The following is a 20,901-nucleotide window of genomic DNA, read 5'->3' as shown; positions in this document are numbered from 1 at the left end:
AGGTGCTCTCCAGGGGCCCAGGGTTCCAGATGGGGACATTTCCCCAGCACTCTTCAGACCAGCTAAAGAAAATGTGTAGGCCGCGGAGGCGCCAGGTAGAGGCACCAAACCCCGGGGCCTATCTTCTGCGTTGTCCAGGAGCTGGGAGCAAATTCTGGGGGCAGGGCAGTTGAGGGAAGTCTTAAAATGTCCCACGCAAGTCTGATTTGGAACTCTCGGACCTTGACCTTGGCCCCCCTACCGGCCCCCCAGTCGCCGAGGGCAGGGGTTACGCCACTGGATTCCCAGGGTCCTGACAGTGGCCCGAGCCCTACACCGCCCATCCTACATGTCCTCGGCCAACCCTGAGCCTGCTGAAATGGAAAGGGCTTGCCCCGGGTGCCTAATTATGGTGAGGAGGCAGCAATTAAGCATAACAGGGATCCTAAGGAAGCACTGAGATGAGAAAGGCAGTTCCGAGAGGGAGTAGGTGCCAGCGATGGCCGGGCCGAAAAGAGAAAGAATGAGGCTGAGGACACACAACCATGGCGACCACCGGGGACAGCGACGGGGGGGGGGGAAAAAAAACAAAGTCACGAGTGCGCATGCGCAGCAGAGGCCACGGGCGTGACCTGGTCTCCTCCTCTGTACGCTTGCGCGCTGCTTTCTCCGCCCACCGCTGTAAGCGGAACGGTGAGTGGGTTTCCAGACAGCGCCTCTTGCCGGAGCGCTCGGGAATTCACGCATGCGCCTCACACTGAGAGGATTCGCACGTTGCCAGCAGCGAGCTCTAGGCGGCGTCATCCCTCCGGTCGGGACGAAGCACGCACGCGCGGAAGTTCGCACGCGGGAAGGGCGGGTGTGCACCGCGAGCATGCGCCCTGCTGAGCGAGACGGCGGCTCGGCGGGGTCATCCGAGCGCAGGCGCAGTGCGGTGTTTGTCTGCGGGACTGACGGGCGGCCGGGCGGTGCGCGGCGGCGGCGGGGAAGATGGCGGCGTCCTCCCTGGAGCAGAAGCTGTCCCGCCTGGAAGCAAAGCTGAAGCAGGAGAACCGCGAGGCCCGGCGGAGGATCGACCTCAACCTGGATATCAGCCCCCAGCGGCCCAGGCCCAGTAAGCACGGCGGCGTGGGGGAGGGGGCGAGCGGGGCGGGGCGCGCGCCGCGGGAGGCCCCGCCCCCGCCTCCAGGCCCCGCCCCCGCTTCCGGGGCGCTCTAGCTCCTTCTCTCCGCCCCGCTCCTCGCTATCGGCCAGCGGTGAGAGGGTCACGGTGACCCGGGAGGCGTGGGGCCCGCGGGTTCCCGGGCAGCCCTTCCCCTGCCTGGGGGTTCCCCCTTAACGGGGCCTGGGAGCCCAGTTACCCGGCTCCAGGCGAGGCCCCCCACCTGATGACCCGCCCCCAATCACCGGGATCCTCGGAGCCTCTGTCACCTACCCTGAGCCTTGCTTCTCCTACTTCATGCGACCGTGACTACATCCAGGTCCTCCGCTAACATGTACACATCCCTTTTCACCAGCTGATTCTACTCCCGCCATCTCAGTGATTGTGTCAAGAGGTTCCCCCCGCCCCCGTTCCGCACCTGGGTCCGTGTCTGGGATCTTGTCATTGGGCTCAGCGGACTCCCTCCCACATACAGTTTACCCATATACACCAGGCCCCCTCATACTCCTCTGACTCGTTTCACTGTTGCCATCTTTCTGGCTCCTCCAGAAATAAACACGCAACTCCCAAGCGCGGCGACTTTGTCATTTAGAATCAAGTGACTTCCCCATTCTTACACACCCACACCCATCCAGCCCGGGGATACCTGAGGCCAGTGCGACTTTATCTAGGCATCCCAGGGCACGTACACCTCCTTTCTGGTCCCACAGTCCCCGTGTCTCCCTGGCGTCTTGTCATCTGGAGTCAAGAGCTACCCCCCAGCACGCACACCTGGCTCGGAATCACCGTGACCACATCTAGTCTCCTTGTCATTTCCTGCATGATCCCCTCCCCATATCCTTGAAGCTCAGAGGGAGTCAGATTTTTCCCCTTCCTACAGACCTGATGAACAGCAGCCCACACACATGCTTTCTGTTTTTGTTTTTGGACGCACCGCGCGGCATGTGGCATGTTAGTCCCCCACCAAGGATCGAACCCGTGCCCCCTGCGTTGGAAGTGCAGTCTTAACCACTGGACCACCAGGGAATTCCCCTGCCCACACACCCATGCCTTCTGTGTCTCTCTTGATCCAGCAAATTGCTCTCCTTTTTATCTCCTCTGATATGACTCCTGTGGCTTATGTAGCTCTCTGTGGAGTCATCCTGACAGGACGGGGAAGACACTTCCTCATCTGGGTTCCCCCACCACTGCCTGCTCACCCAGCCTGGCGCCCCCATCCTTGTGTAGGGTCCACTCCCCATTCTCCCTTTCCTGACCTGGGCCCGTGTGGGTTTCTCACTGGATTGGGGGTGTGTGTGTGTGTCTCTTGGGGCCCAGAAAAAAACCCGAGGTGGCAGTGCTGGCACTGGACACTGCCTGGGGTAGGAAGCCCAGCCAGGGCTGGAGGGTCCCTGCTGGTCTCTGCAGTGTTACTCCCCCTCCAACCCCTGTGTGGACAAGACAGGCCTAGGTACGGGGCCTGGGGTGCCTTGCAGGGTGGCTGTCCCAGATGGAGAGCGAGGCACGGTGAGACCCATGGCGAGCAGGCCGCGGGGAGCCCCTTCCAGGCGTCTGTGTCTGTGTCAGCTCCATCCCATCCTCCCAGTTCTCCCATCTCTGTCGGTTTCTACCCATCTCTACAGTTTGGTACCGCGTGCCTCCCCCTCCTCTCCGTTATGATTTGATTTGATTTCTTTTCTTTTGGACAAATCGGTGGTTTCCGTTGTGATTTATCGTGGTGTTGTTTTTTTTTTTTTTTCTTCCTTTTCCCCATCCAGTTATTGTGATCACTCTAAGCCCTGCTCCTGCCCCGTCCCAACGAGCAGGTACCAGCCTTTTTATCATCGCTGCTTGGACCTCTGCACCATTGACCTAACCGCTGCCCCGGCCGCAGAATGCCATCCCCCCCTTCCCCCTCCCACGTGCTCCCGTGTGTGCGTGTGCGCATCCCCCCCTCTCACCCTCACTCTCTGTCCATCCACACCGTCCGCGTCCGGCCCACCCGGCCACTTCCTCTGTCTTCTCACCTCCCGCTCCTCCCTTCCTCTTGGGCTCAGGTTTGGACTCCCTGGAGGAGGAGACAGACTCCCTCACCGGCCGGGAGTCTGTCGCCTGCCAAGGGGGTCACGAGTGTCCGTGCGTGTGCCTGCAGGCGTGTGCATGAGCGGGGGGGGGGGGGGGAGAGCTGCTCATCCGCCTCAGCAGCCCAGCGGACCCGTGTCACCCCCTGGGCTGAGCCATGCTAGGCTTGGACTGAGTCCCTGTTCTCTCAGGGCTGGTGCGCCCCAGGGGGTGGGGGACCCTGGGGGTTGGAGGGCAGTGAGCACTGAGGGCCTCCGGGCGGGAAGTGGAGGAGACCCCGGCGCCTTGGAGGGAAGGCCGGGTGGAGCAGGGAGCAGGGTTGCAGTCGGGAAACCTCTGGAGAAGGTGGAATTTGAGCAAAGTCTCCTGGGAGGTGGGGGCAGCGCAGGGATGGAAGTAGAGGAAGCAGCCCCCCTAGGGGCGGAGGGCAGGTGCCAGTGGGTCTGGGAGCAGACGGGTGTGGGACATGCCTGTGCGAAGGGCGGGGGTGCTGAGAGAGATGGGGTGGGGGTCTGGCCTCATTGGTCCTTGTGAGCAGGACTAGGTTGGGAAGTGTGTGTGTGTGTGCACGCGCGTGCGTGCGTGTGCGCGCGTGTGCGTGTGTGTCGGAAGGTGAGGGGCTCTGTGGCTCTGCTGGAGACCCTGTGGCATGTCGTCTGCCCATCTGCGTGGGTTTGTGCCATGCCCTGTGTGCGTGTGCCTACGTGTGTCGACTGACAGCCTGGTACGTGTGTGGCTCCTGATGGCCGCGTGCTCCCCACCCCCCACCCCCGCCCCGTGTCCTTTCTCGTTCTCTCTCATTCATTCTTCTCTCTCTCTCTTTCCCCTTCAGCCTCTCGCTCTCATTCTGCCCTCCTGACCTGCCGTGGGCCCGGTACCACCTCTGTGACTTCTGTTCTCAGGGTCTTTGTCTACCTCCCTCCACCCCACCTTAGCCACCCCGCACCGGCCCCGCTCACACGCCTACCGTGCGTCAGTTTGCGGGGCTGGCTGGAAGCCTCTGTCCCCCTACAGCCTTGGCCCCGGGTTCTGGGGCGGCCCTCAGAGGGCCCGGTGGACTGTGTAAGGGAGGGGACCGACAGGACACCACACCGAGAGGTGTGGGTAGGAGAGGGCTGTGGTCCTCACTCAGAAAGGGGGCCCTGGTGCCCCCAGGGAACCTGAACCTGACAGGGATCCAGGGTCCCGGTGCAGGGGGAGCTCGAGGGTCCTCGGGAGCCCCGGAGGTTGTCCAGCCAGAGAGGGAGGTATTACGACTGGGATTCTGGCCCCGGCAGAGCAGAGCAGCAGGGAGGGCACGGGAGGAGAGGCCTCCGGGCCAGTGGAGGGGACTGGGCCCGGCCACGTCCCCGGGGTCCCCAGAGCTCTTCCATCACTCCCGCCAGGCCCTCCTAGGACTGCAGGCCAGGCTCATAGACCTGCCCCTCGCTCTGGCTGCGGTCAGGGTTGCAGGCCAGCAAAGCGCCTGGGCACCAGGTGCTGAACATACCTGTCTCTACCCGTTGATCACTGGGCCCACGTCACCAGGTGCCTGGAGAACTGTGGGAGGAGAAGGTGGGCCATGCGGGAAGTGTGGAGAGAGGAGGGGGCGTCAGCCAAGGGCTAAGGAGAATGGCCCGCCCCCAGCTCCTGGCCTGCTCTCCAGGGGAAGGTGAACCTGGGAGGTACTTGTAGCCTGCAGCCTCCTCAGCCAGGGGCTCCCCTTCTGGAGGCCGAGTGCCAGGGTCTCCGGGGTTCAGGGGTTCACTGGAGGGTCATCACCCTGGCCCCCACTCCCCACCCTGGGGCCTGCCCAGCCCGGAGGCTCCTAGCCCCTCAGGGAATCCGCTCTCCTTTCCCAGGCCCCTCCCCGGCCTGTCTCTGCAGCGCGTCCTCTGGGCAGCTGGGCCCCGAGTCTCGGCTCCCGGCTGTCTGTCTCCCGCCCTCCCGTCCCCTAATGCCGCCTGCCCGTCCTGGGGTGCCCGCTGCCTGCACGCTGCCTGCCCGCTGCCTGCCTGTAGCATGCCCGAGCTGTCCGCATGCAGGCTTCTGGAAAGAACCAAACTCGCCGCCTGGCCTGGCCCCTGGAGGGGCTGTGCCACCTGGATCCCCTCACCCCAGCCTGGGGTCCTGCCCCTGCCTCGTCGGCCCTAGCTCCGCAGGCCAGGCCGGGAGGCTCACCGATGAGCCCGCAGGCCAGAGGGCGGCCCTCCCTGACCCTGAAACAGAGTGCTGGGCGAGGCAGCTGGAAGCCTAGGTCCCTTGCCCACTCTCTCCTCAGGGTGGTCCAGCCAAGGTCAGGCTGCCCACAGCGCCAGAGCTCGGGCTGATCCCAGCGGGCATTCCTGCCTTGTGTGGTCCAGAGTGTGGGTGTGGTGGCCCTGGGCCTGCTTCCCCGGCGGAGGTGGGGAGGAAAGGGACACAGCGGGGAGGCTGCCTGCCCGAGGGACGGCATCCGCCTCTGGGCCTCCGTTTTCTGTCAGGGGAGGCTTGGGGATGAACCCTCAGCCTCTGGGGACCAGCCCACCGCAAGCCCTTCCAGGTCAGAGGAGTGGGCGGGGTGCGGGGTGGGAAAAGGCACCCTAGGAGTGGTCTGGGAGCGGGGAGCTCCTCCAGCCCAGCGGGGCAGGGGGCTGTGCCGCCCTACCTGAGGGATGCCAGGGAGGGTAAGATGAGGGTTCCAGGCCCTTGAGTTGGGGCCAGCTGGGAGCTAACCCCCTCCCCGCCCCTGGTTCTCACCACCCCAGCCCTGCAGCTCCCACTGGCCAACGATGGGGGCAGCCGCTCACCGTCCTCCGAGAGCTCCCCGCAGCACCCCACGCCCCCCGCACGGCCCCGCCACATGCTGGGGCTCCCGTCAACCTTGTTCACACCGCGCAGCATGGAGAGGTGAGCGGCTAGGGTGGCCGGTGGGAGGGCCGGGAGGTTGGGGCCGGGGCGGGGCGGGGCGCAGGGCAAGCCTCAGGGAGGAGCTGGTGAGCTCTGTGGGACCCTGTGTGTTAGGGGCTGGGGTGGCTTCAGGTTGGTCAGGACCCGCTCTCTGTCCCCTCAGCATCGAGATTGACCAGAAGCTGCAGGAGATCATGAAGCAGACGGGCTACCTGACCATTGGGGGCCAGGTACCGCCCTTCCCTCGGCCCCCCCAGGGAGGGTGGGCAGGACGCTGCTGGTAGGTCTGGGCTGGGGGTGGAGGGCAGAGGCCCGGTGGACCCCCAGCCCTGGCTCTCCTCGCCAGCGCTACCAGGCGGAAATCAATGACCTGGAGAACCTGGGGGAGATGGGCAGTGGCACCTGTGGCCAGGTGTGGAAGATGCGTTTCCGGAAGACGGGGCACGTCATCGCTGTCAAGGTGAGCCCGCCCCCGCCCCGGGTGGGCCCCGCGCCCCAGGCTCGGCGCTAAGGCCCCTGCTGTCCCGTGCAGCAAATGCGGCGCTCGGGGAACAAGGAAGAGAACAAGCGGATCCTCATGGACCTGGACGTGGTCCTCAAGAGCCACGATTGCCCCTACATCGTGCAGTGCTTCGGGACCTTCATCACCAACGTGAGCCGGCCGCCCGCCCCCCAAGCCTCCCGCGCCCCCCGCCCCTCCCCCAGGACCCGAGCCTGTCTGGGGTGGGCAGGAGGGTACAGCCACCCCGCCAAGCCGCCACCTGCTGTCCCCGCAGACGGACGTCTTCATTGCCATGGAGCTCATGGGCACGTGCGCCGAGAAGCTCAAGAAGCGGATGCAGGGCCCTATCCCTGAGCGGATCCTGGGCAAGATGACGGTGGCGGTGAGCAGCTGGGTGGGGCGCGGGCGGGCGGGTGGTCCCCAACCGCCCCCCCGCCCCACCAGGCCCCGTCCCTGCCATCACTGGTGCCCTCCTCTGCCCGCGCCGCAGATCGTGAAGGCACTCTACTACCTGAAGGAGAAGCACGGCGTGATCCACCGGGACGTCAAGCCCTCCAACATCCTGCTGGATGAGCGGGGCCAGATCAAGCTCTGCGACTTCGGCATCAGCGGCCGCCTCGTCGACTCCAAAGCCAAAACGCGGAGCGCGGGTTGCGCTGCCTACATGGCAGTAAGTGGGGCCCAGCAGCGCCCGGCGGGCGGGCGGGCATGAGGGGCGGTACGCCCACCCCAGCCACAGGGGTACATCCACCCTCTCCTCCTTCCCGCCGGCAGCCTGAGCGCATCGACCCCCCGGACCCCACCAAGCCCGACTACGACATCCGGGCCGACGTGTGGAGCCTGGGCATCTCCTTGGTGAGTTGGGGTCCCTGCTCTCCGAGGCCAGGGGTGGGGTCTTCTCGGGGTACGGAGGCAGGTGGCGGGAAAGGGCAAGATCCTGTCCTTGGCCGGCCCAGCCCTGCCCGTCTCTCTCCCAGGTGGAGCTGGCGACGGGACAGTTTCCCTACAAGAACTGCAAGACGGACTTTGAGGTCCTCACCAAAGTCCTACAGGAAGAACCCCCGCTCCTGCCCGGTCACATGGGCTTCTCGGGGGACTTTCAGTCCTTCGTCAAAGACTGGTGAGGGGACTTGCCTGGTGGCACAGCGGTTAAGACTCCACGCTCCCGATGCAGGGGGCCCGGGCTCAATCCCTGGTCAGGGAACTAGATCCCACATGCCGCAACTAAGAGTTAAAGACTGGTGAGGAGCCCCGCCCCCGCCCTCCACTCTGGAAGGCAGGGTGAGGTCAGATGTGGCCCTGCACCCAGGCCACTGGGGAGGGGAGAGGGGCCCCAGGATGGTGTGGGGGCTGGAGCCCGAGCCCCGGGAGCTAGGAGTTGGGTTTGGACTCAGCCTGAGGGGACACCTGGCCCCAGGGGTATTTGGCAGGGTGGCCCTGGGGCTTCATCTTGGGGGAGCTGTGAACGAGCAGAGGCGCCCCAGGGCTAAGGGCTCTGAGTGTCCTGCACCAACTGGCAAGAGTAGCGCACGCGGGACGTCCACATTGGAGCCTCCCGTGGGGGAGCCCACCCACCCCTCCCATGGGCGTCTCACGGCCCACATTGGGCTTCTGTCACGGTGGGGGGCCCAAGCGCAGGCCCGGGAGGGTGCGGGCTTCTGCCCACAGATCTTGCAGACCCGACAACTCAGCCACGAGGGCGGCCAGGCCTCTCCTACCTGCTCTCACTTCTCTTCCTTTCCTCTTCTCCTTCCAGCCTTACTAAAGATCACAGGAAGAGACCAAAGTATAATAAGCTACTTGTGAGTACCCGGGGCCCTCCCCAGCCCCCATCCTAAGCCCCCCGCCACACTGGGCGCCGGGCCTGAGCAAGGCCAGCAGGGAAGACGCCCTCGCCCTAAGTGCCCTGCCTTGGGCCCCACAGGAACACAGCTTCATCAAGCGCTACGAGACGCTGGAGGTGGACGTGGCGTCCTGGTTCAAGGATGTCATGGCGAAGACCGAGTCGCCGCGGGCGAGCGGGGTCCTGAGCCAGCATCACCTGCCCTTCTTCAGGTAGCCGCACAGCGGCGGCCAGCCTACTGGGGGCCGGGGGCGTGGCCACCGGCCTCCCCTTCCCCACCCGGCCACCCAGCTGCCCGCCAGGGGAGCCCTGGGACCTGGACGGCCGCCGAGGGCTGAGGACAGAAAGTAGGGGGCGCCAACCCACCCCTGACTCCCTGCCCACCAGCCATGGACAGATGGGCCCACCAGGCCCCAGCCCTTCCCGTCCTAGGATCAGCCGGCTGTGCGCATCCCCTCCGACAGACACTGTGAACGGAAGACAGCAGGCCGCGAGCAGACTCGCTATTTATTCAGTTGTAACCTCTGGGCTGGGGCGGCCCCCAGGGGCCGGGAGAGAGCCGCCCGTCCTGTCCCCTCCCCTCCACACCGCGCTGTCCCACCGCCGCCTCGCACGCACATGCACCCTGGCTCCATCTCCCTCTCTCTGTCCCCTCCCTCTCTACCTCTCTGGCTTTCCCTGTCTCCCTCCCTGCTTCTGCCTCTCTCCTGGCCCAGGCCCTGCCACCCCCGGCGGCACCCCTGGGTCCGTTTAGGTCTCCGGCAAGCCATGAGTCAGTTGGCTGGCGTCCTCGCCCTGGGCAGGCGGGCTGGACGTTGTGACTGCAGCCAGACCCGGGCTGGTCTCTCTCTTTCTCTTTTTGATCTCAGGGGGTCCTTTTTGGAGTTTATCGTATTTTATTGTACTTGGTGGGGTGTTTGGGGGGTGGGGGGAGGAGAAGAGCTTGTTCTCATGGGGTTTGTCGGTACCTTCAGAAACTTTTACCAAAGTCATGTTTAGCTGCTTGTGGTGGCAGCCCCCCCGATGGCCCACGGGCGCTGGGGGGCTGGGGGCCGAGCCTTGGGGGCCTGGGCCACCCCGCCGGGGAGAGACTAGTCCCAAAGGTGGGCTCTGGGTGGGGGGGCGGGGTGCTCCTCCCTCGGGGCTGGAGACTGGCCACAGCTTGTAGGGGTGAGTTGAGGACCTCGGGGGGTGTGGAGGGAGCCCAAGGGGCCGTGGCCACACAGGGTGGCCTTCAGGGAAGGCAGGCGTGGGGCATGGTGGAGGGCAGCAGGTGCCGGTGAGGCAGAGGCGGAGGAGGGAATGGGTGACAGGAGCGGGGGCCATGGGGCCCGGGGAGACAGGGATTGAGGGCACGTGGAGTGGACGTGGGGGGTCTGAGGATGTGTGACAGGGACAGAGGTGGGGCAGGCCGAGGGCTGGGCGTGTGGAGGCAGTCACGCCCTCGTAGTGGCCCTGAGCGCCCCTCGACTCACCCAGAGCTGGCCAGTCCCCAGCCCACACCGAGGCCCGGGCCCTGGGGAGCAGCGAGAGCAGGAGGAGGGGGTGTGTTTCCTTTTTGTTGGTGATGCATGCAAATCAAGTGGACAACGAAATAACAACAAAAAACAAAAGAAAACTCCAGAAAAACCACAAAAAGCAACCAACACCAAAGGTGAGGAAGCTCGCTGGATGTAGCTGAAGCAATCTAGACTAGGCGTCACTGTACCCTCCATCTAGCTCACCGACTGTAGTTACTACTAGGATAGTCACAAAACGCCGCATGTTTTAAAAAGTACTCGAAGTCATCTTTTCTCTGCCCCCCACCCCGGGGGTGGCCACCTTCTTTCGCTCCAATCCCCTTTGTGAGGGGAGGGGGGCAGGGTGCGGGGCCAGTAGGCCTGGCTCCCGCCCTCCCTCATGGGCCCCAGCCACAGGGGCCTTTGTGGGTAGCCGGGAAGGTCGCGTGGCTGGCCCCAAGGGCCAGCTGCCTGAGTTTATTTTTATTTAACTTTATTTTCTGTTTTGTGAGTGTGTGTCGGCCCGTTTCCCCTCCCCGCCTTCAGTGTTAAATGGGAGCCTCTCCTTCCCCCCTACCTTTCCCATGTCTCCCCCCCTCCACCCAGTCACCAGTCACCAGCCATCCCTCTCCATCAGGCAGAGGGTGAAGTGGGCAGGTGGGGGCCTGGGCCCAGCCCATGGTCTACAACCCCTTCTCAGGCCGCCAGTACTGCCCCGTCCCTTTTTAAAACGAAACGCCCTCGTTTGTAAATCCTTAGACGCTTGAGAATAAAACCCCTCCCTTTTCTTCTGCGGTGTCTGTGGTGTGTGTTGTGAGCCTGGCAGTGAGGTGGGGAAAGGGGCCAGGGAAGGGGTCGTGAGCCCTGACCTTGGGGCTTGGGGGCTGGTGGATGGGGCCTCTGCAGCGAAGAGAGACAGGCAGGGCTGGGGCCTGGGGGGGAGGTGTTTGTAGTGACTAGCCCCATATCTAATGGCCATTGTGAGGGACCGCCCCCCAGCCTGATAGCTACGGGTCTGGCCAGAGAGCCCTTAATCCCCAGCAGGCCTTGGCCGTGGGCTCTGATGTCGGCCCATCAGTGCACCGCCCCCGCTCCTTGCCTCCCCAAATGGCCCCCCAGCCAAGGCCAGAGCCGCCTGCCCGCCTGCCTGGCCCAGTGCTGCCTCAGCCGGTCCAGCATGCTGGGCACCGCTATCCTGCTGCTGGCCCTGCTCCCAGGGATGACCACCTTGCCCAGCGAGTCAGCTGGTATGTACAGGCAAGGGGACGTGGCCCAGCACACCCCAACTCCCGTGTTACTCTTTCTCAGTGCACCCTCTCATCCACCCCGCCTGGGGGAACGGGGGTGGGTGGGAGGTGGGGTCTGCACCGTCCCCCGTTTTCCAGGTTCTCTGGGATCCCCAACTTCTTCGAAGTCCCAGCAGCCAGGTGAGACCAAGGGCTGTGGGAGGGGAGCAGTCTGCGCCAATGCTTTTAGGGAGTGTCTGTGCCGGTAATTCTGGACATTTGAGAACATCCTTTGATGAGGACCCCAGCTGAGCGCCTCCTTAAGGCAGAGGTCTTTGTCAGTGTGGTGCATGTGTGTGTGATCACACACCCCAGTGGAGGCTCCCCTGTGCCTCTACCCTTTGCCGATGCTGCCCTCAGCCTGCGAGTGAGTGAGGAACACTGACAAAGGGAAAAGGCCCCGGGCTGGGCCTCCACGATGCCCAAAGGGCTTGGGGGAGAGCGCCTTGCTATTCTTCCCTCCCCTTAGAAAGGCAAGAATGGGGCCAGCACCCTCCCCCCAAACGGCCCTGCTGTGACCCCAGAGGAGCCCCTGGTCCTCGGTGGATGAGCGGGGGGTTCAGACTCCAGAAGGGGAGGGCCTTTGACCTCACCCAGGCTGACCCTCCACCATCAGGTGCCCCTCGACCCCTTCCGGGCCAGGGATTCCCTCGCTCACTGGGGATGGTGAAGTAGAGGTCTGGGAAGGGGGCTCCTCCCCAGGAAGGCGCAGCTTTGCGCCCAGGCTCAGGGGCTGGGCTGGGATGTCCCCCAGGTCTCCAGCGGGTACATCCCAGCTGCTTTACGGCTGGCGGTGGGAAGCGCGGAGCCGAGCGCGGGTGAATCCTCCACCGCAACTGCATCCATTTTCCAAAGTAGGCAGTGGAGGCGAGGTTGGCTCACTTGCCAAGGGGGCCTAAGGGACAGCGCATCCTCCTTCCCCTGTGCCACCCTTTCTCCCTGCCAGTGTCCCCGTTCCGCGCGGCGCCAGGGCCCAGGCTGCGCCGACCCCTTTTCAGTCTGGAGCTGTCGGACGCGGAGGACGCCTTCCCGCGCCGCGCGGGGCCGTTGGAGGTCCCGGCTGACAGCCGCGTGTTCGTGCAGGTACGGGCGCGGGGCTCACCGAGGCCAGGTGGCAGCCGGTGGGGGCAGCCAACCCTGACCGCGACCCCGCCCCCCAGGCGGCCCTGGCCCGTCCCTCCCCGCGCTGGGGCATGGCCCTGCACCGCTGCTGGGTGACACCATCCTCACGCCAGACCCCGGGCCCCGCCCTGGCGCTGCTGCGCGGGGGCTGTTCCGCCGACTCCTCGGTCACCTTCCCGCCACCGCGGCCGCTCCCAGGTGCCGCTCGCCCCGCGCGCTTCAGCTTCCGCCTGCGCCCGGTCTTCAACGCCTCTGTGCAGTTCCTGCACTGCCAGCTGAGCCGCTGCCGCCGCCTCCGGGGAGCCCGCCAGACGCCTGCGCCTCTGACGCTGTCTCCACCGTCGCCGGTGCTCGGGCACGGGGCGGGGAATCTGGGCGCCCGGGCCCGTCGGGGCTGGGCACAAGAGCCTCTGGCATCTGAGGGAGAAGCCTCTTAGGGTTTGGGGATCTGAGGGTCTGGGAGCTTTTGGACCTGGGGGCGGAGGTACCTCGAAACTGGGAGTAGGCACTGGGTCTCAGGCTGAGGTTGGGCGCAGGGGCGTCCGAAGGGGCCGAATTTCCAGGGGTCTAGTATTGCGACACCTGGTTGCAATATAGTGCTGGACGCTTAGATCTCTTGGGAGCCCTGGGGACCCGCCCCTGGAGCCGGGGCCCTGACGTCCCCGCCTCTTGCCTCCCCCTCCTCCCAGTGTCTGCCTCGGGATGAGGCGTGCGCGGGCGCCGGCAGTGGCCGCGATGAGAGTCTGGGTGCCGACAGCCCTCACCTGCACACGCTGACGCAGCCCATCGTGGTCACGGTGCCGCGGCTGCCCCCCAGTGAGCACGCAGTAGTCCTCAGCGGGGCTCTCTGGGGTCGGGAAGGGGGATGGGGAGGACATCTGAGGCATGAGCCCAGTCTCTGCGTTGTACTCCTCACAGGGCCACCCAAGGGCGTCCCCGGCAGAGCCGTGCGACCCGAGCCTCCCGCGCCGGCCCCGGGGGTCCTAGAGCCCGCGCCGGTGGTAGCACTTGTGTTGGCCGCCTTCGTGCTGGGCGCCGCTCTGGCCGCCGGGCTCGGCCTCGTCTGCGCTCACTCAGGTACCAACCTGCGTCCGCCGGGATCTCCGCCTGGCCCCCAGCCTATTCCCACGCGTCCGGACCCCTGGTCGCGGCGATCCCAGCCTGCTCGGGCCTGACCATCCCTAGACCTGCTTCCGCTACGCCTGCAGCAGCCCCCCAGGGGGCGCCCTTGCCCCGGCCCAGCGCGCAGCAACCCCTACTCCTCAGACTGCCTTTCCTCTCCAGCGCCCCTGCCCCCCCGGCCCGCCCCCGACAGCCTCGCCCAGCGGCCCCCCGCCCAGCAGGCCCCAGTGAGGCAGGTAAGTGTTGGGGGGAGGGAAGAGGGGGAGTGTAACCTGGGGCCGGTAGGACGGATGGAGGAGGGAGGTGATAATGACTCTTCATAGCGCGTTCTCTCTGCCAGGCGGAGTACCAAATGTTTTACGCATATTAATCCTTGTAACAAGCTTCAGGTAGATACTCCTATAATCCCCATAATAGATATTTAAAAATGAGACACTCTCTGAAATTAACTTGCCAAAGATCACAAAATTTGGTGGAGCTGGGATTAGAAATCACGTAGTGGGTGACTCGCGGCCGACTGAGGGCTTAGTGTCGTAAGAAAGGACCTCAACACCTCAGACAGGCACACTAGGCAAGGAGAATTCGGGTTTCAGACCTAGCACCCACCCTCGCCCCGGCACACAGACTGATGGGGCGGCCAATGATCGGTTGGGAAGGGGGTGACCTGCCGTAGCGTCCTCTACCCTGCTCAGCCTGAGTCGCCCCTCTCCAGAGATAGCGCGCCCCCAACAGGGTCCAGAGACATACCAGCCACAGCCTTGGACCAGGCCCGCCAGGACCTGAGACTCGATGGGACTAAGATCCCTGCGCCCCGCGCCCCCTCTTGCTCCTCCTCCCACCCTCCCACCTGGGCTCAGAATAAACATCTGGCCTGAACGGCAGCGTTCTGAAGTCTGCGTGCGCGCGTGGCGCGGGGGTGGGGATTCCGGGGTGGAAAAGGTCCAGACTGGAGGGGTGGAGCTCTGGGGCGGGGCTCATACGCCCTTATATATACGTGTGCGGTTACCGCCCAGGGGAGCCCCAAGGGCATTTTGTCCCAGACAAAAAAGGGACACCCAACCCCACCAGCTTAAATTTAAAAATAAGCCTCGCCTCCTTCTCCACCCCTGCACCGCCCACCTGCCTTCTCAACCCCAGGATTTCTCCGCTCTCCACTCCCACCGCCCGGACCCTGCCCTCGCTAGGGCCTCGAGCTCAGGCCTCTGCTCCAGTCTCCTCTCTGTCTAGCCTAAAGGTCCTTAAATCCCTCCTGCCCGAGCTCCTCCCTCCCCAGAGCATAGACAAGGGGATGACTATTAGCTCCATTTTACGGTTGAGGAAACTGAGGTTCGGCAAGGCCAAATCACTTGCTCACCAGTCAGGGCTGGCCGACCCCACAGCCCAGGCTCTTGGCTACAAAGCACATAATAGGAGTTTCACAAGACGTAGTTCTGGAAGGGAGGGAGGGCACGAGATCTAAGAACTTGGCTCCAGTTCACGAATGAGATAGAATGCGGGCGGGGGGTCTCGTTCGCTCCCGCCTCAGTTAGACGCCAGTCTCCCCGTTACTTCCCGGGGAAGCAGTTCCCTTCGGCCCGCAAACGCAGAGCCACGCCCCCATCTACTTCTGCCTCCGCGCGGGGTCTTTTGGCCCCAGCGGCCGCCGTAACCCCGCCCACTAGGGAAACGGCCCCGGAACGACGACACCGCCCTCACCCGGCTCACCGGCATGAAGCCCCCGCAGCGGCGGCGAGCGGCCCCGGCGCGCTATCTGGGTGAGGTGACCGGCCCCGCGGCCTGGAGCGCCCGCGAGAAGCGGCAGCTGTTACGACTACTGCAGGCGCGACGGGGCAAGCCGGAGCCGGACGCCGCCGAGCTGGCCCGGCAGCTGTCGGGCCGGAGCGAGGTCGAGGTGAGAGGGGTCTCGGGATGGGAGCGAGGCTGGAGGTGGGGCTAGGATGTGTTCGGGGCTGGCGGAGGGGCGGGCCCTGGGAGTTGGCGGGACGAGAGTGAGGCTGGGGGCGGGGCCTTGGAGTGGGCGGGTCGAGGGTGAGGCGGGGGCGAGGTTGAGGAACCGGAAGAACGCCGGAGGAGGCGGGATTAGTGCAAGGCTGGGCCTTGTGTGCCTGCGAGAAGCTGAGGGCGGGGCGAGGGCGGAACATAGCCGAGAGGCGGGGCGAGGAGGAGGCAGTGCTGCGGCAGGCTGAGGGGCGGGGCGAAGCCAAAATTTAGGAGCGGGGCGAACTCGAGTTAGAGTGGAGGCCCCGGACTGGGTGGAAGGCGCAGAGGGACTGGGCGGGAATGAGGTTGAAGTGAGTCAGGAAATGGGGCGGAGTGGACGAAGCGGGCAGGTGACTAGGGTAGTATTTAGCAAAGGGTGGGCCCTGACTGCGGGGAGGAGCCAGAACCAGCCAGGGCCTTACATCTTTGTCAGGTAGCTGGTCACACCTGGGGCCTTGGCCCAAGACCCCTGGGCAGAGTCCCTATGACCCTTAACTCCGGGCCAGCGGGAGGCTAGGGAGCAGTGGCCGGCCCTGGAGCAGGCAGTGGACTGCCTAGCCCTGGGCTTCTAGAAGGTCCATTTGGCCTCATCCTCTCACTTCCCCAGATCCAGGACTTTCTCCGGCAGCTCAAGGGCCGAGTGCTCCGAAAGGCCACTCGGAGGATGCATCCAGGTGGCCCACAGGGTCCCAGGCGCCGGGAAACACAGACCCCGGCCCCCATCGAGGTGAGGCGGGGCGAGGCTCCCCAAGGCCGGCCCCTGGAGGATGAGGTGGGAGTTGGGGGGATAACCTGGTCAGGGGAGCCGCAGGAGGGGTAGGGCTTGGGGGACTCCTGAAGGTTGATCCGTGAGCACCTTCTGGTTACTCCACCCAGGTGTGGATGGATCTGGCTGAGAAGATAACAGGCCCGCTGGAGGAGGCCCTGACCGTGGCTTTCTCACAGGTACAGCCATCTGCCAGGAAGGATGGGGGTATCCCGGGGACGGGGTCATATATGTGAGTCTCATTAAGCTGGACCTGGTTCCTGGGTCCCTTCCTCTTGCCAGCTCTGTGACTCTGGTCCGTCACCGGACACCCTAGCCTCAGTGTCCGCCCTTCTGAGGCCCTCTGCTGAATGTGACGCCTTCCTCAGGGTGGCAGGGAGGATTTGGAGGTGGAAGGCTGTCTCCTGCAGGGCAGGGGAGTAGCCCACGGGGACACTTCTGCCTTTCCTTGCCTGATCTCTCTGCCTGCCAGGTGCTCACCATCGCAGCCACGGAGCCCATCAGCCTCCTGTACTCCCAGCCCCCCAAGCCCACGCAGGCTCGTGGAAAGCTACTGCTCCTCAGCGCCCCTGGAAGGCAGGAGGACCTGGGCCCTGAGGCTCCTGGCCCCGCCCCCAAGACACAAGGCCCTGCCCCTGAGGCATCCTCTGAGTCCCTGGCTGGCCCGTCCGCTGAGGAAGACTTTTCTGTGGACTTCGAGAAGATCTACAAGTACCTGTCGTCCATCTCCCGCGGCGGCCAAGGCCCTGAGCTTTCCCCAGCTGGTGAGAAGGGAGGGGCTGACGATCTGGGGGTGGGAGTCTCCGGCGGCAAGCCCCGCCCTTCCCTCACCCGTCCCCTTTCCATCCATCACCAGAGTCAGCTGTGGTCCTTGACCTGCTCATGGCACTTCCTGAGGAGTTGTCCCGCCTGCCCTGCGCTGCCCTGGTTGAACATATGTCAGATACGTACTTACGCCTGATGGCCCCCCAGCCCGACCCTGCCAGTGGGGGCCTGGGGTCTGGGGCTGAGGATGACGGGACAGGTTCCAGGGGGCAAGAGGAGGCTGGCCAGGCCACTCCTCAGGCCCCCGAGAATGCTGGGCCCAGCGAACCGATATCCACTTGGCAAGCAGCTGGGATCTGCCCCCTGAACCCATTCCTGGTACCCCTGGAGCTTCTGGGCCAGGTGGCCACCCCTGCAAGGTGAGGGGCCCGGCACCTCACCAGACACACCAGACATCGGTGAGCCCCCAGGCCCTCAGTCCTGCTTGGGCTGGCACTGGGTTGTCACTGAGGATCTTGCCACGGCGGAAGGTCCCTGATGCAGTGTGCAGTACAGGTCGCCTTTAAGGTGCTCGATACAGTGTGGGTCTCAGAAATGGAAGCACAGGGAATTCCCTGGTGATCCAGTGGTTGGACTACACGCTCTCCCTGCCGAGCGCTCGTGTTCAATCCCTGGTTGGGGAACTAAAAACCCACAAGCTGTGCAGCACAGCCAAAAAAACCCCAAAAACCGAAGCAAAGTTGTACAGGGTTTCAGCCATAGAACTGGGGTGGGGGGGGTTCCAGCCAGATGGCTGGGCTAAAATCACCCTCAAATACTCCCCCCACTGGTTTCTCATCCCTTCTGAAGTCCTGTGTCCGGTGTCCTGTAACTGTGAATAAAGTTCTGGTCTATACCCCTGGCTGTCTTTCTCCTGTGAGTGAAAGGTGGGAGGGGGCCTAGAATCAGAGGTAGGGAGCCATAGCTTGGAGTCCTGGGGACGGAGCGGGGACATGCCAGGGAGGAGGGTGTGGTTTTCGGTAAAGGCCACTGCACCAGGTCCAGTCTGATGCCATCTGGAGCGACCTTGGCTTGGCTGTGAGGGGACCCTTGGTGATTGTTTGGAGGGTCTAGGCCTGAGCCTGACCCGTGTCGGGGAAAGGTTTTCAGAGCCCGATGACCCTCCATCATACAGACGGAGGGGAGAGGCTAGCAGAGTGAGGGTGGCCAGGTCGGGGGAGCTGGACTCCTGACCACCGGAGGGTTAAAGGTGGGCTGCCCATGTGGCAGGAAGTTGGAGGGAGGGGAGTGAGTCCCTGAGGTAGCCTTGGGGAAGCAAGTGGGGGAGGGAGGGAGAGCTGGAGGGGCCTTAGGAGCAGGAAAGGGGGGGCAGAGCTGGGTGGAGGAGGGGGCTGGGGTCCTGGCCGTGACCCAAGGTCTCCAAGTCCCAGAGGTGCTGCCAGGTCTCCCTGCTTGGGGCCCCCCTCCCTCAGCCTCGATGAGCGTGTGGATTCAGGGGCAGGTTGGTGAGGGCCGGGTGAGGGAACCGGGTGTCCTCCTACGGCACCACCTTCCCCCAAATCGAACCAGTCCTCTGAGAGCCAGTGAATTTTCTGTTCGCAGAGCCTGTGCATTCACACAGCCTTCCTTTTATAGCCACGCTCGTCTCTCCCCACACACACTGCACACGGCCCCCCCGGGGGGCGCACAACACATCTCGCAGGCGGGCCGTGGAGCGGAGCCAGCCCACTCCATGCCCAAGGACTCACAGCACCAGCCCCTTGGTGTCCAAAGTGCACATGCTGATGGTGGGACAGAGGGACCAGGCCAGAGAGGTTTGGGGCTGCGGGTGTGGTCACAGTACCAGAAGGCCGTGCCAGTTCTTGGAGACAACCTCCAGGGCTGGCTGAGGGCACCCCATCCAGGCTCCCTACTAGCCCAAGTCCATTCCACAGCCCCCAGAGTCTCCTCAAGTCAAGGGAAAGAAGGGTGGTCCTGGCTGTTCCTGGAGCGAGGGGGATGAATTATGCCTCGGTCCCCCAGAGTGTACATCTGGGTGTTTCGCAGCCCTGGGCAGCTGTTAAGAGTGTGCAGAAGTCAGCCCTGGGTTCAAATTCTAGCCTGGCTAGAAGCCAGCTATAGGCAGGTCACTCAACCTGCCTGGACCCGAGTCCCCCGGCCTGTAGAATGAGAATGCTAACAGGGTCCTGAAAAGAGAACAGACCAAGTACAGGAGGAGCTACCTCAGCACGCTGCTTGGCATGCAGTAAGCGCTCAATAACAGCTTTTATTAATACCATGGGCTCAGAGGCAGGAAGGAGTGAGAAAGCAAGGGGAGAGCCTGGGGGGGGGGGTTGCAGGAGGAACCAGGGGGAGGTGGCAGGAGGGCCAATGAGGGGTGGAGGTGGTGACAGAGGGAGGGGCGCGCTGACCTGAACTGGGGCCTGGTTTGGGGGCGGGAGGGAGCCTGTCTGCCCTCTCCCCCCCATGGAAGAAGCCTCGCATCCTGGACACAGCAGCCATTGTCGCTCTTCAGTCACTGTCTCCGGAGCAGGCCCCGCAGGTCATATTGGTATGCAGCGTCCACCTCATGGGCCCAGGAGAGCCCGCAGGCCCGGAGCCCGAGGAGGGGCTCAACACTTGGCGGGGGCGGGCGGCGGGGGAGTGAGGATGGCCAGAGGACAGGGGAGGGAGGGGAAGGGACACGGGGGTCCCCGAACCCGGGAGCGGACATGACACTCATGCTCGGCGGCAGGGCAGTAGCAGAGCCACCTACACGCTGGGGGCGGAGGGGCGGGCGTCCTCTTCCCACCCAGGCTTTAGAGTCGGGGGCCAGCCGGGCCGGTGAGTTACGGAGAGAGGACAGGGCGGGATAAAGGCACGAAGTGGGGCTCCGGCCTGGCCAGGAGGGAAGATGGGAGGGGTGTGAGGGGGGAGGGGTTGGACTTATACTGACGCCCTCCCCCCTCGGGCTGCGGGCTCGGGGGCAGGATCCTGAGCGCGGTCCAGGCCCGGCGGCGCACCGTCGGATCGGCCCCGGGAGAGAGACCCCGCGGAGGGCCGGCCGAGGGCGCCGCACCGCTCAGACCAGCGCGTAGTCGAACTGCCCGCGCTCGAGCGCCTCCTTGTGGTCTGTCCAGGACGAGGCGGGCATGCGGCTGTAGGGGTCGAGCAGGATACGCACGCAGCGAACCATCAGCAGCACCAGCACCACGAGCAGGCACAGCACGAAGGCGAACACGGTGCGCTGCTCCGCGTCCAGGCCCGCGCCTACCGGGGGCCCCGTCGATGGCGGCAGCGGCTCGGGGGACAGCGTCCACGTCGCGCTCATGGCTCACATCGCCGCGCGCCCTGCGGAGGAGGGGGCCCGCCCGTGAGGCAGGGATGAAGCTGCGCCTTCCCGCGCCCCCGCGTCGTCCCCACCCGCCGCCCCCCCCCACACCCTGCCGAGCCCCAGCCCCCGCCCGCGCCTTTGTCCCCTGGCTACGCCCATGCCTGGCCCGCGGGCACCCAACTCCGGGCGTGCGCGCAGGTGGGGACGCTAAGAGCAAGGAGAGGAAACCCCGACCCGGCCGGCCCGCGCACAACAGGTGCGAACGCGCGGCCCGGGCTGCGTGGTGGGGGGCGAGACCCGGTTCCCCCACCCCGCTCCCTTTGTTCTTGCGTCCTGGGGACCCCCCTCCCCCACCGCCCCCGCCCCCGCCCCGCCGCGCCCCTCACCCTGGCCTCGACCGGGACCGGGACCAAGCGGCCGGCAGCCGCGCTCTCTTCCGGGACCCGCACCCGCTCCTGGTCTCTCCCCGGTGGCCGCGGCGGCGGCCCGGACTCTGCCCACCCCACCCGCCCCTGGAGCGGCGGAGACCGAGGCAGGCGAGCTCCGCGCCAGCCGGGCCGCCGCGGCTGTTCCCATGGCGACGGGGGCGGGGCCGCCGCGGGGGGCGGAGACTACGCAGGGAGCGGCGCTCGG

The 20,901-nt window shown here is 65.1% G+C and overlaps 4 protein-coding genes and 1 long non-coding RNA gene across 7 annotated transcripts; 3 read left to right on the top strand and 2 right to left on the bottom strand.

Annotated features, from left to right (window-relative positions):
• The first annotated feature begins 890 nt into the window (after positions 1-890).
• On the top strand, positions 891-10,705 carry MAP2K7 (mitogen-activated protein kinase kinase 7). Of its 3 annotated transcripts, none has more exons than XM_067733931.1 (12): positions 891-1,093; positions 2,899-2,946; positions 5,929-6,070; positions 6,234-6,300; positions 6,417-6,530; positions 6,603-6,722; positions 6,847-6,954; positions 7,090-7,242; positions 7,347-7,427; positions 7,550-7,692; positions 8,329-8,374; positions 8,497-10,705. In XM_067733931.1, exons 1-12 carry the CDS (start codon positions 970-972, stop codon positions 8,629-8,631), a joined length of 1,281 nt encoding a protein of 426 aa, XP_067590032.1. In that variant the 5' UTR covers positions 891-969; the 3' UTR covers positions 8,632-10,705. The 3 variants fall into 3 exon arrangements, with proteins under 3 accessions (XP_067590032.1, XP_067590031.1, XP_067590033.1); XM_067733930.1 differs by having other exon boundaries at positions 893-1,093; positions 7,063-7,242; XM_067733932.1 differs by lacking the exon at positions 2,899-2,946 and having other exon boundaries at positions 894-1,093; positions 7,063-7,242.
• On the bottom strand, positions 10,391-13,262 carry LOC137222542 (uncharacterized). The gene is made up of 2 exons (XR_010942487.1): positions 13,087-13,262; positions 10,391-12,739 (listed from the first exon to the last, which is right to left on the bottom strand). It is a non-coding gene; the product is annotated as an uncharacterized lncRNA (long non-coding RNA).
• On the top strand, positions 10,966-14,268 carry TGFBR3L (transforming growth factor beta receptor 3 like). Its single transcript, XM_067733935.1, has 7 exons — positions 10,966-11,161; positions 12,147-12,283; positions 12,361-12,669; positions 12,752-12,760; positions 13,012-13,138; positions 13,241-13,399; positions 13,607-14,268. The coding sequence occupies exons 1-7, from the start codon at positions 10,978-10,980 to the stop codon at positions 13,765-13,767; spliced, it is 1,086 nt and encodes a 361-aa protein (XP_067590036.1). The 5' UTR covers positions 10,966-10,977; the 3' UTR covers positions 13,768-14,268.
• A 729-nt stretch (positions 14,269-14,997) lies between these two features.
• SNAPC2 (small nuclear RNA activating complex polypeptide 2) lies at positions 14,998-17,850 on the top strand. Its single transcript, XM_067733934.1, has 5 exons — positions 14,998-15,335; positions 16,032-16,151; positions 16,301-16,369; positions 16,663-16,954; positions 17,047-17,850. Exons 1-5 carry the CDS (start codon positions 15,153-15,155, stop codon positions 17,376-17,378), a joined length of 996 nt encoding a protein of 331 aa, XP_067590035.1. The 5' UTR covers positions 14,998-15,152; the 3' UTR covers positions 17,379-17,850.
• A 1,312-nt stretch (positions 17,851-19,162) lies between these two features.
• CTXN1 (cortexin 1) lies at positions 19,163-20,848 on the bottom strand. Its single transcript, XM_067733924.1, has 2 exons — positions 20,655-20,848; positions 19,163-20,285 (listed from the first exon to the last, which is right to left on the bottom strand). The coding sequence occupies exon 2, from the start codon at positions 20,263-20,265 to the stop codon at positions 20,017-20,019; it is 249 nt and encodes an 82-aa protein (XP_067590025.1). The 5' UTR covers positions 20,266-20,285; positions 20,655-20,848; the 3' UTR covers positions 19,163-20,016.
• Positions 20,849-20,901: the final 53 nt, after the last annotated feature.

This window comes from Pseudorca crassidens, chromosome 3, assembly GCF_039906515.1.
Source record: "Pseudorca crassidens isolate mPseCra1 chromosome 3, mPseCra1.hap1, whole genome shotgun sequence".
Classification (NCBI taxonomy): Eukaryota; Metazoa; Chordata; class Mammalia; order Artiodactyla; family Delphinidae; genus Pseudorca; species Pseudorca crassidens.
Note: the sequence above shows the minus strand (reverse complement) of the source record. Positions and strands in the feature narration are given on the sequence as shown.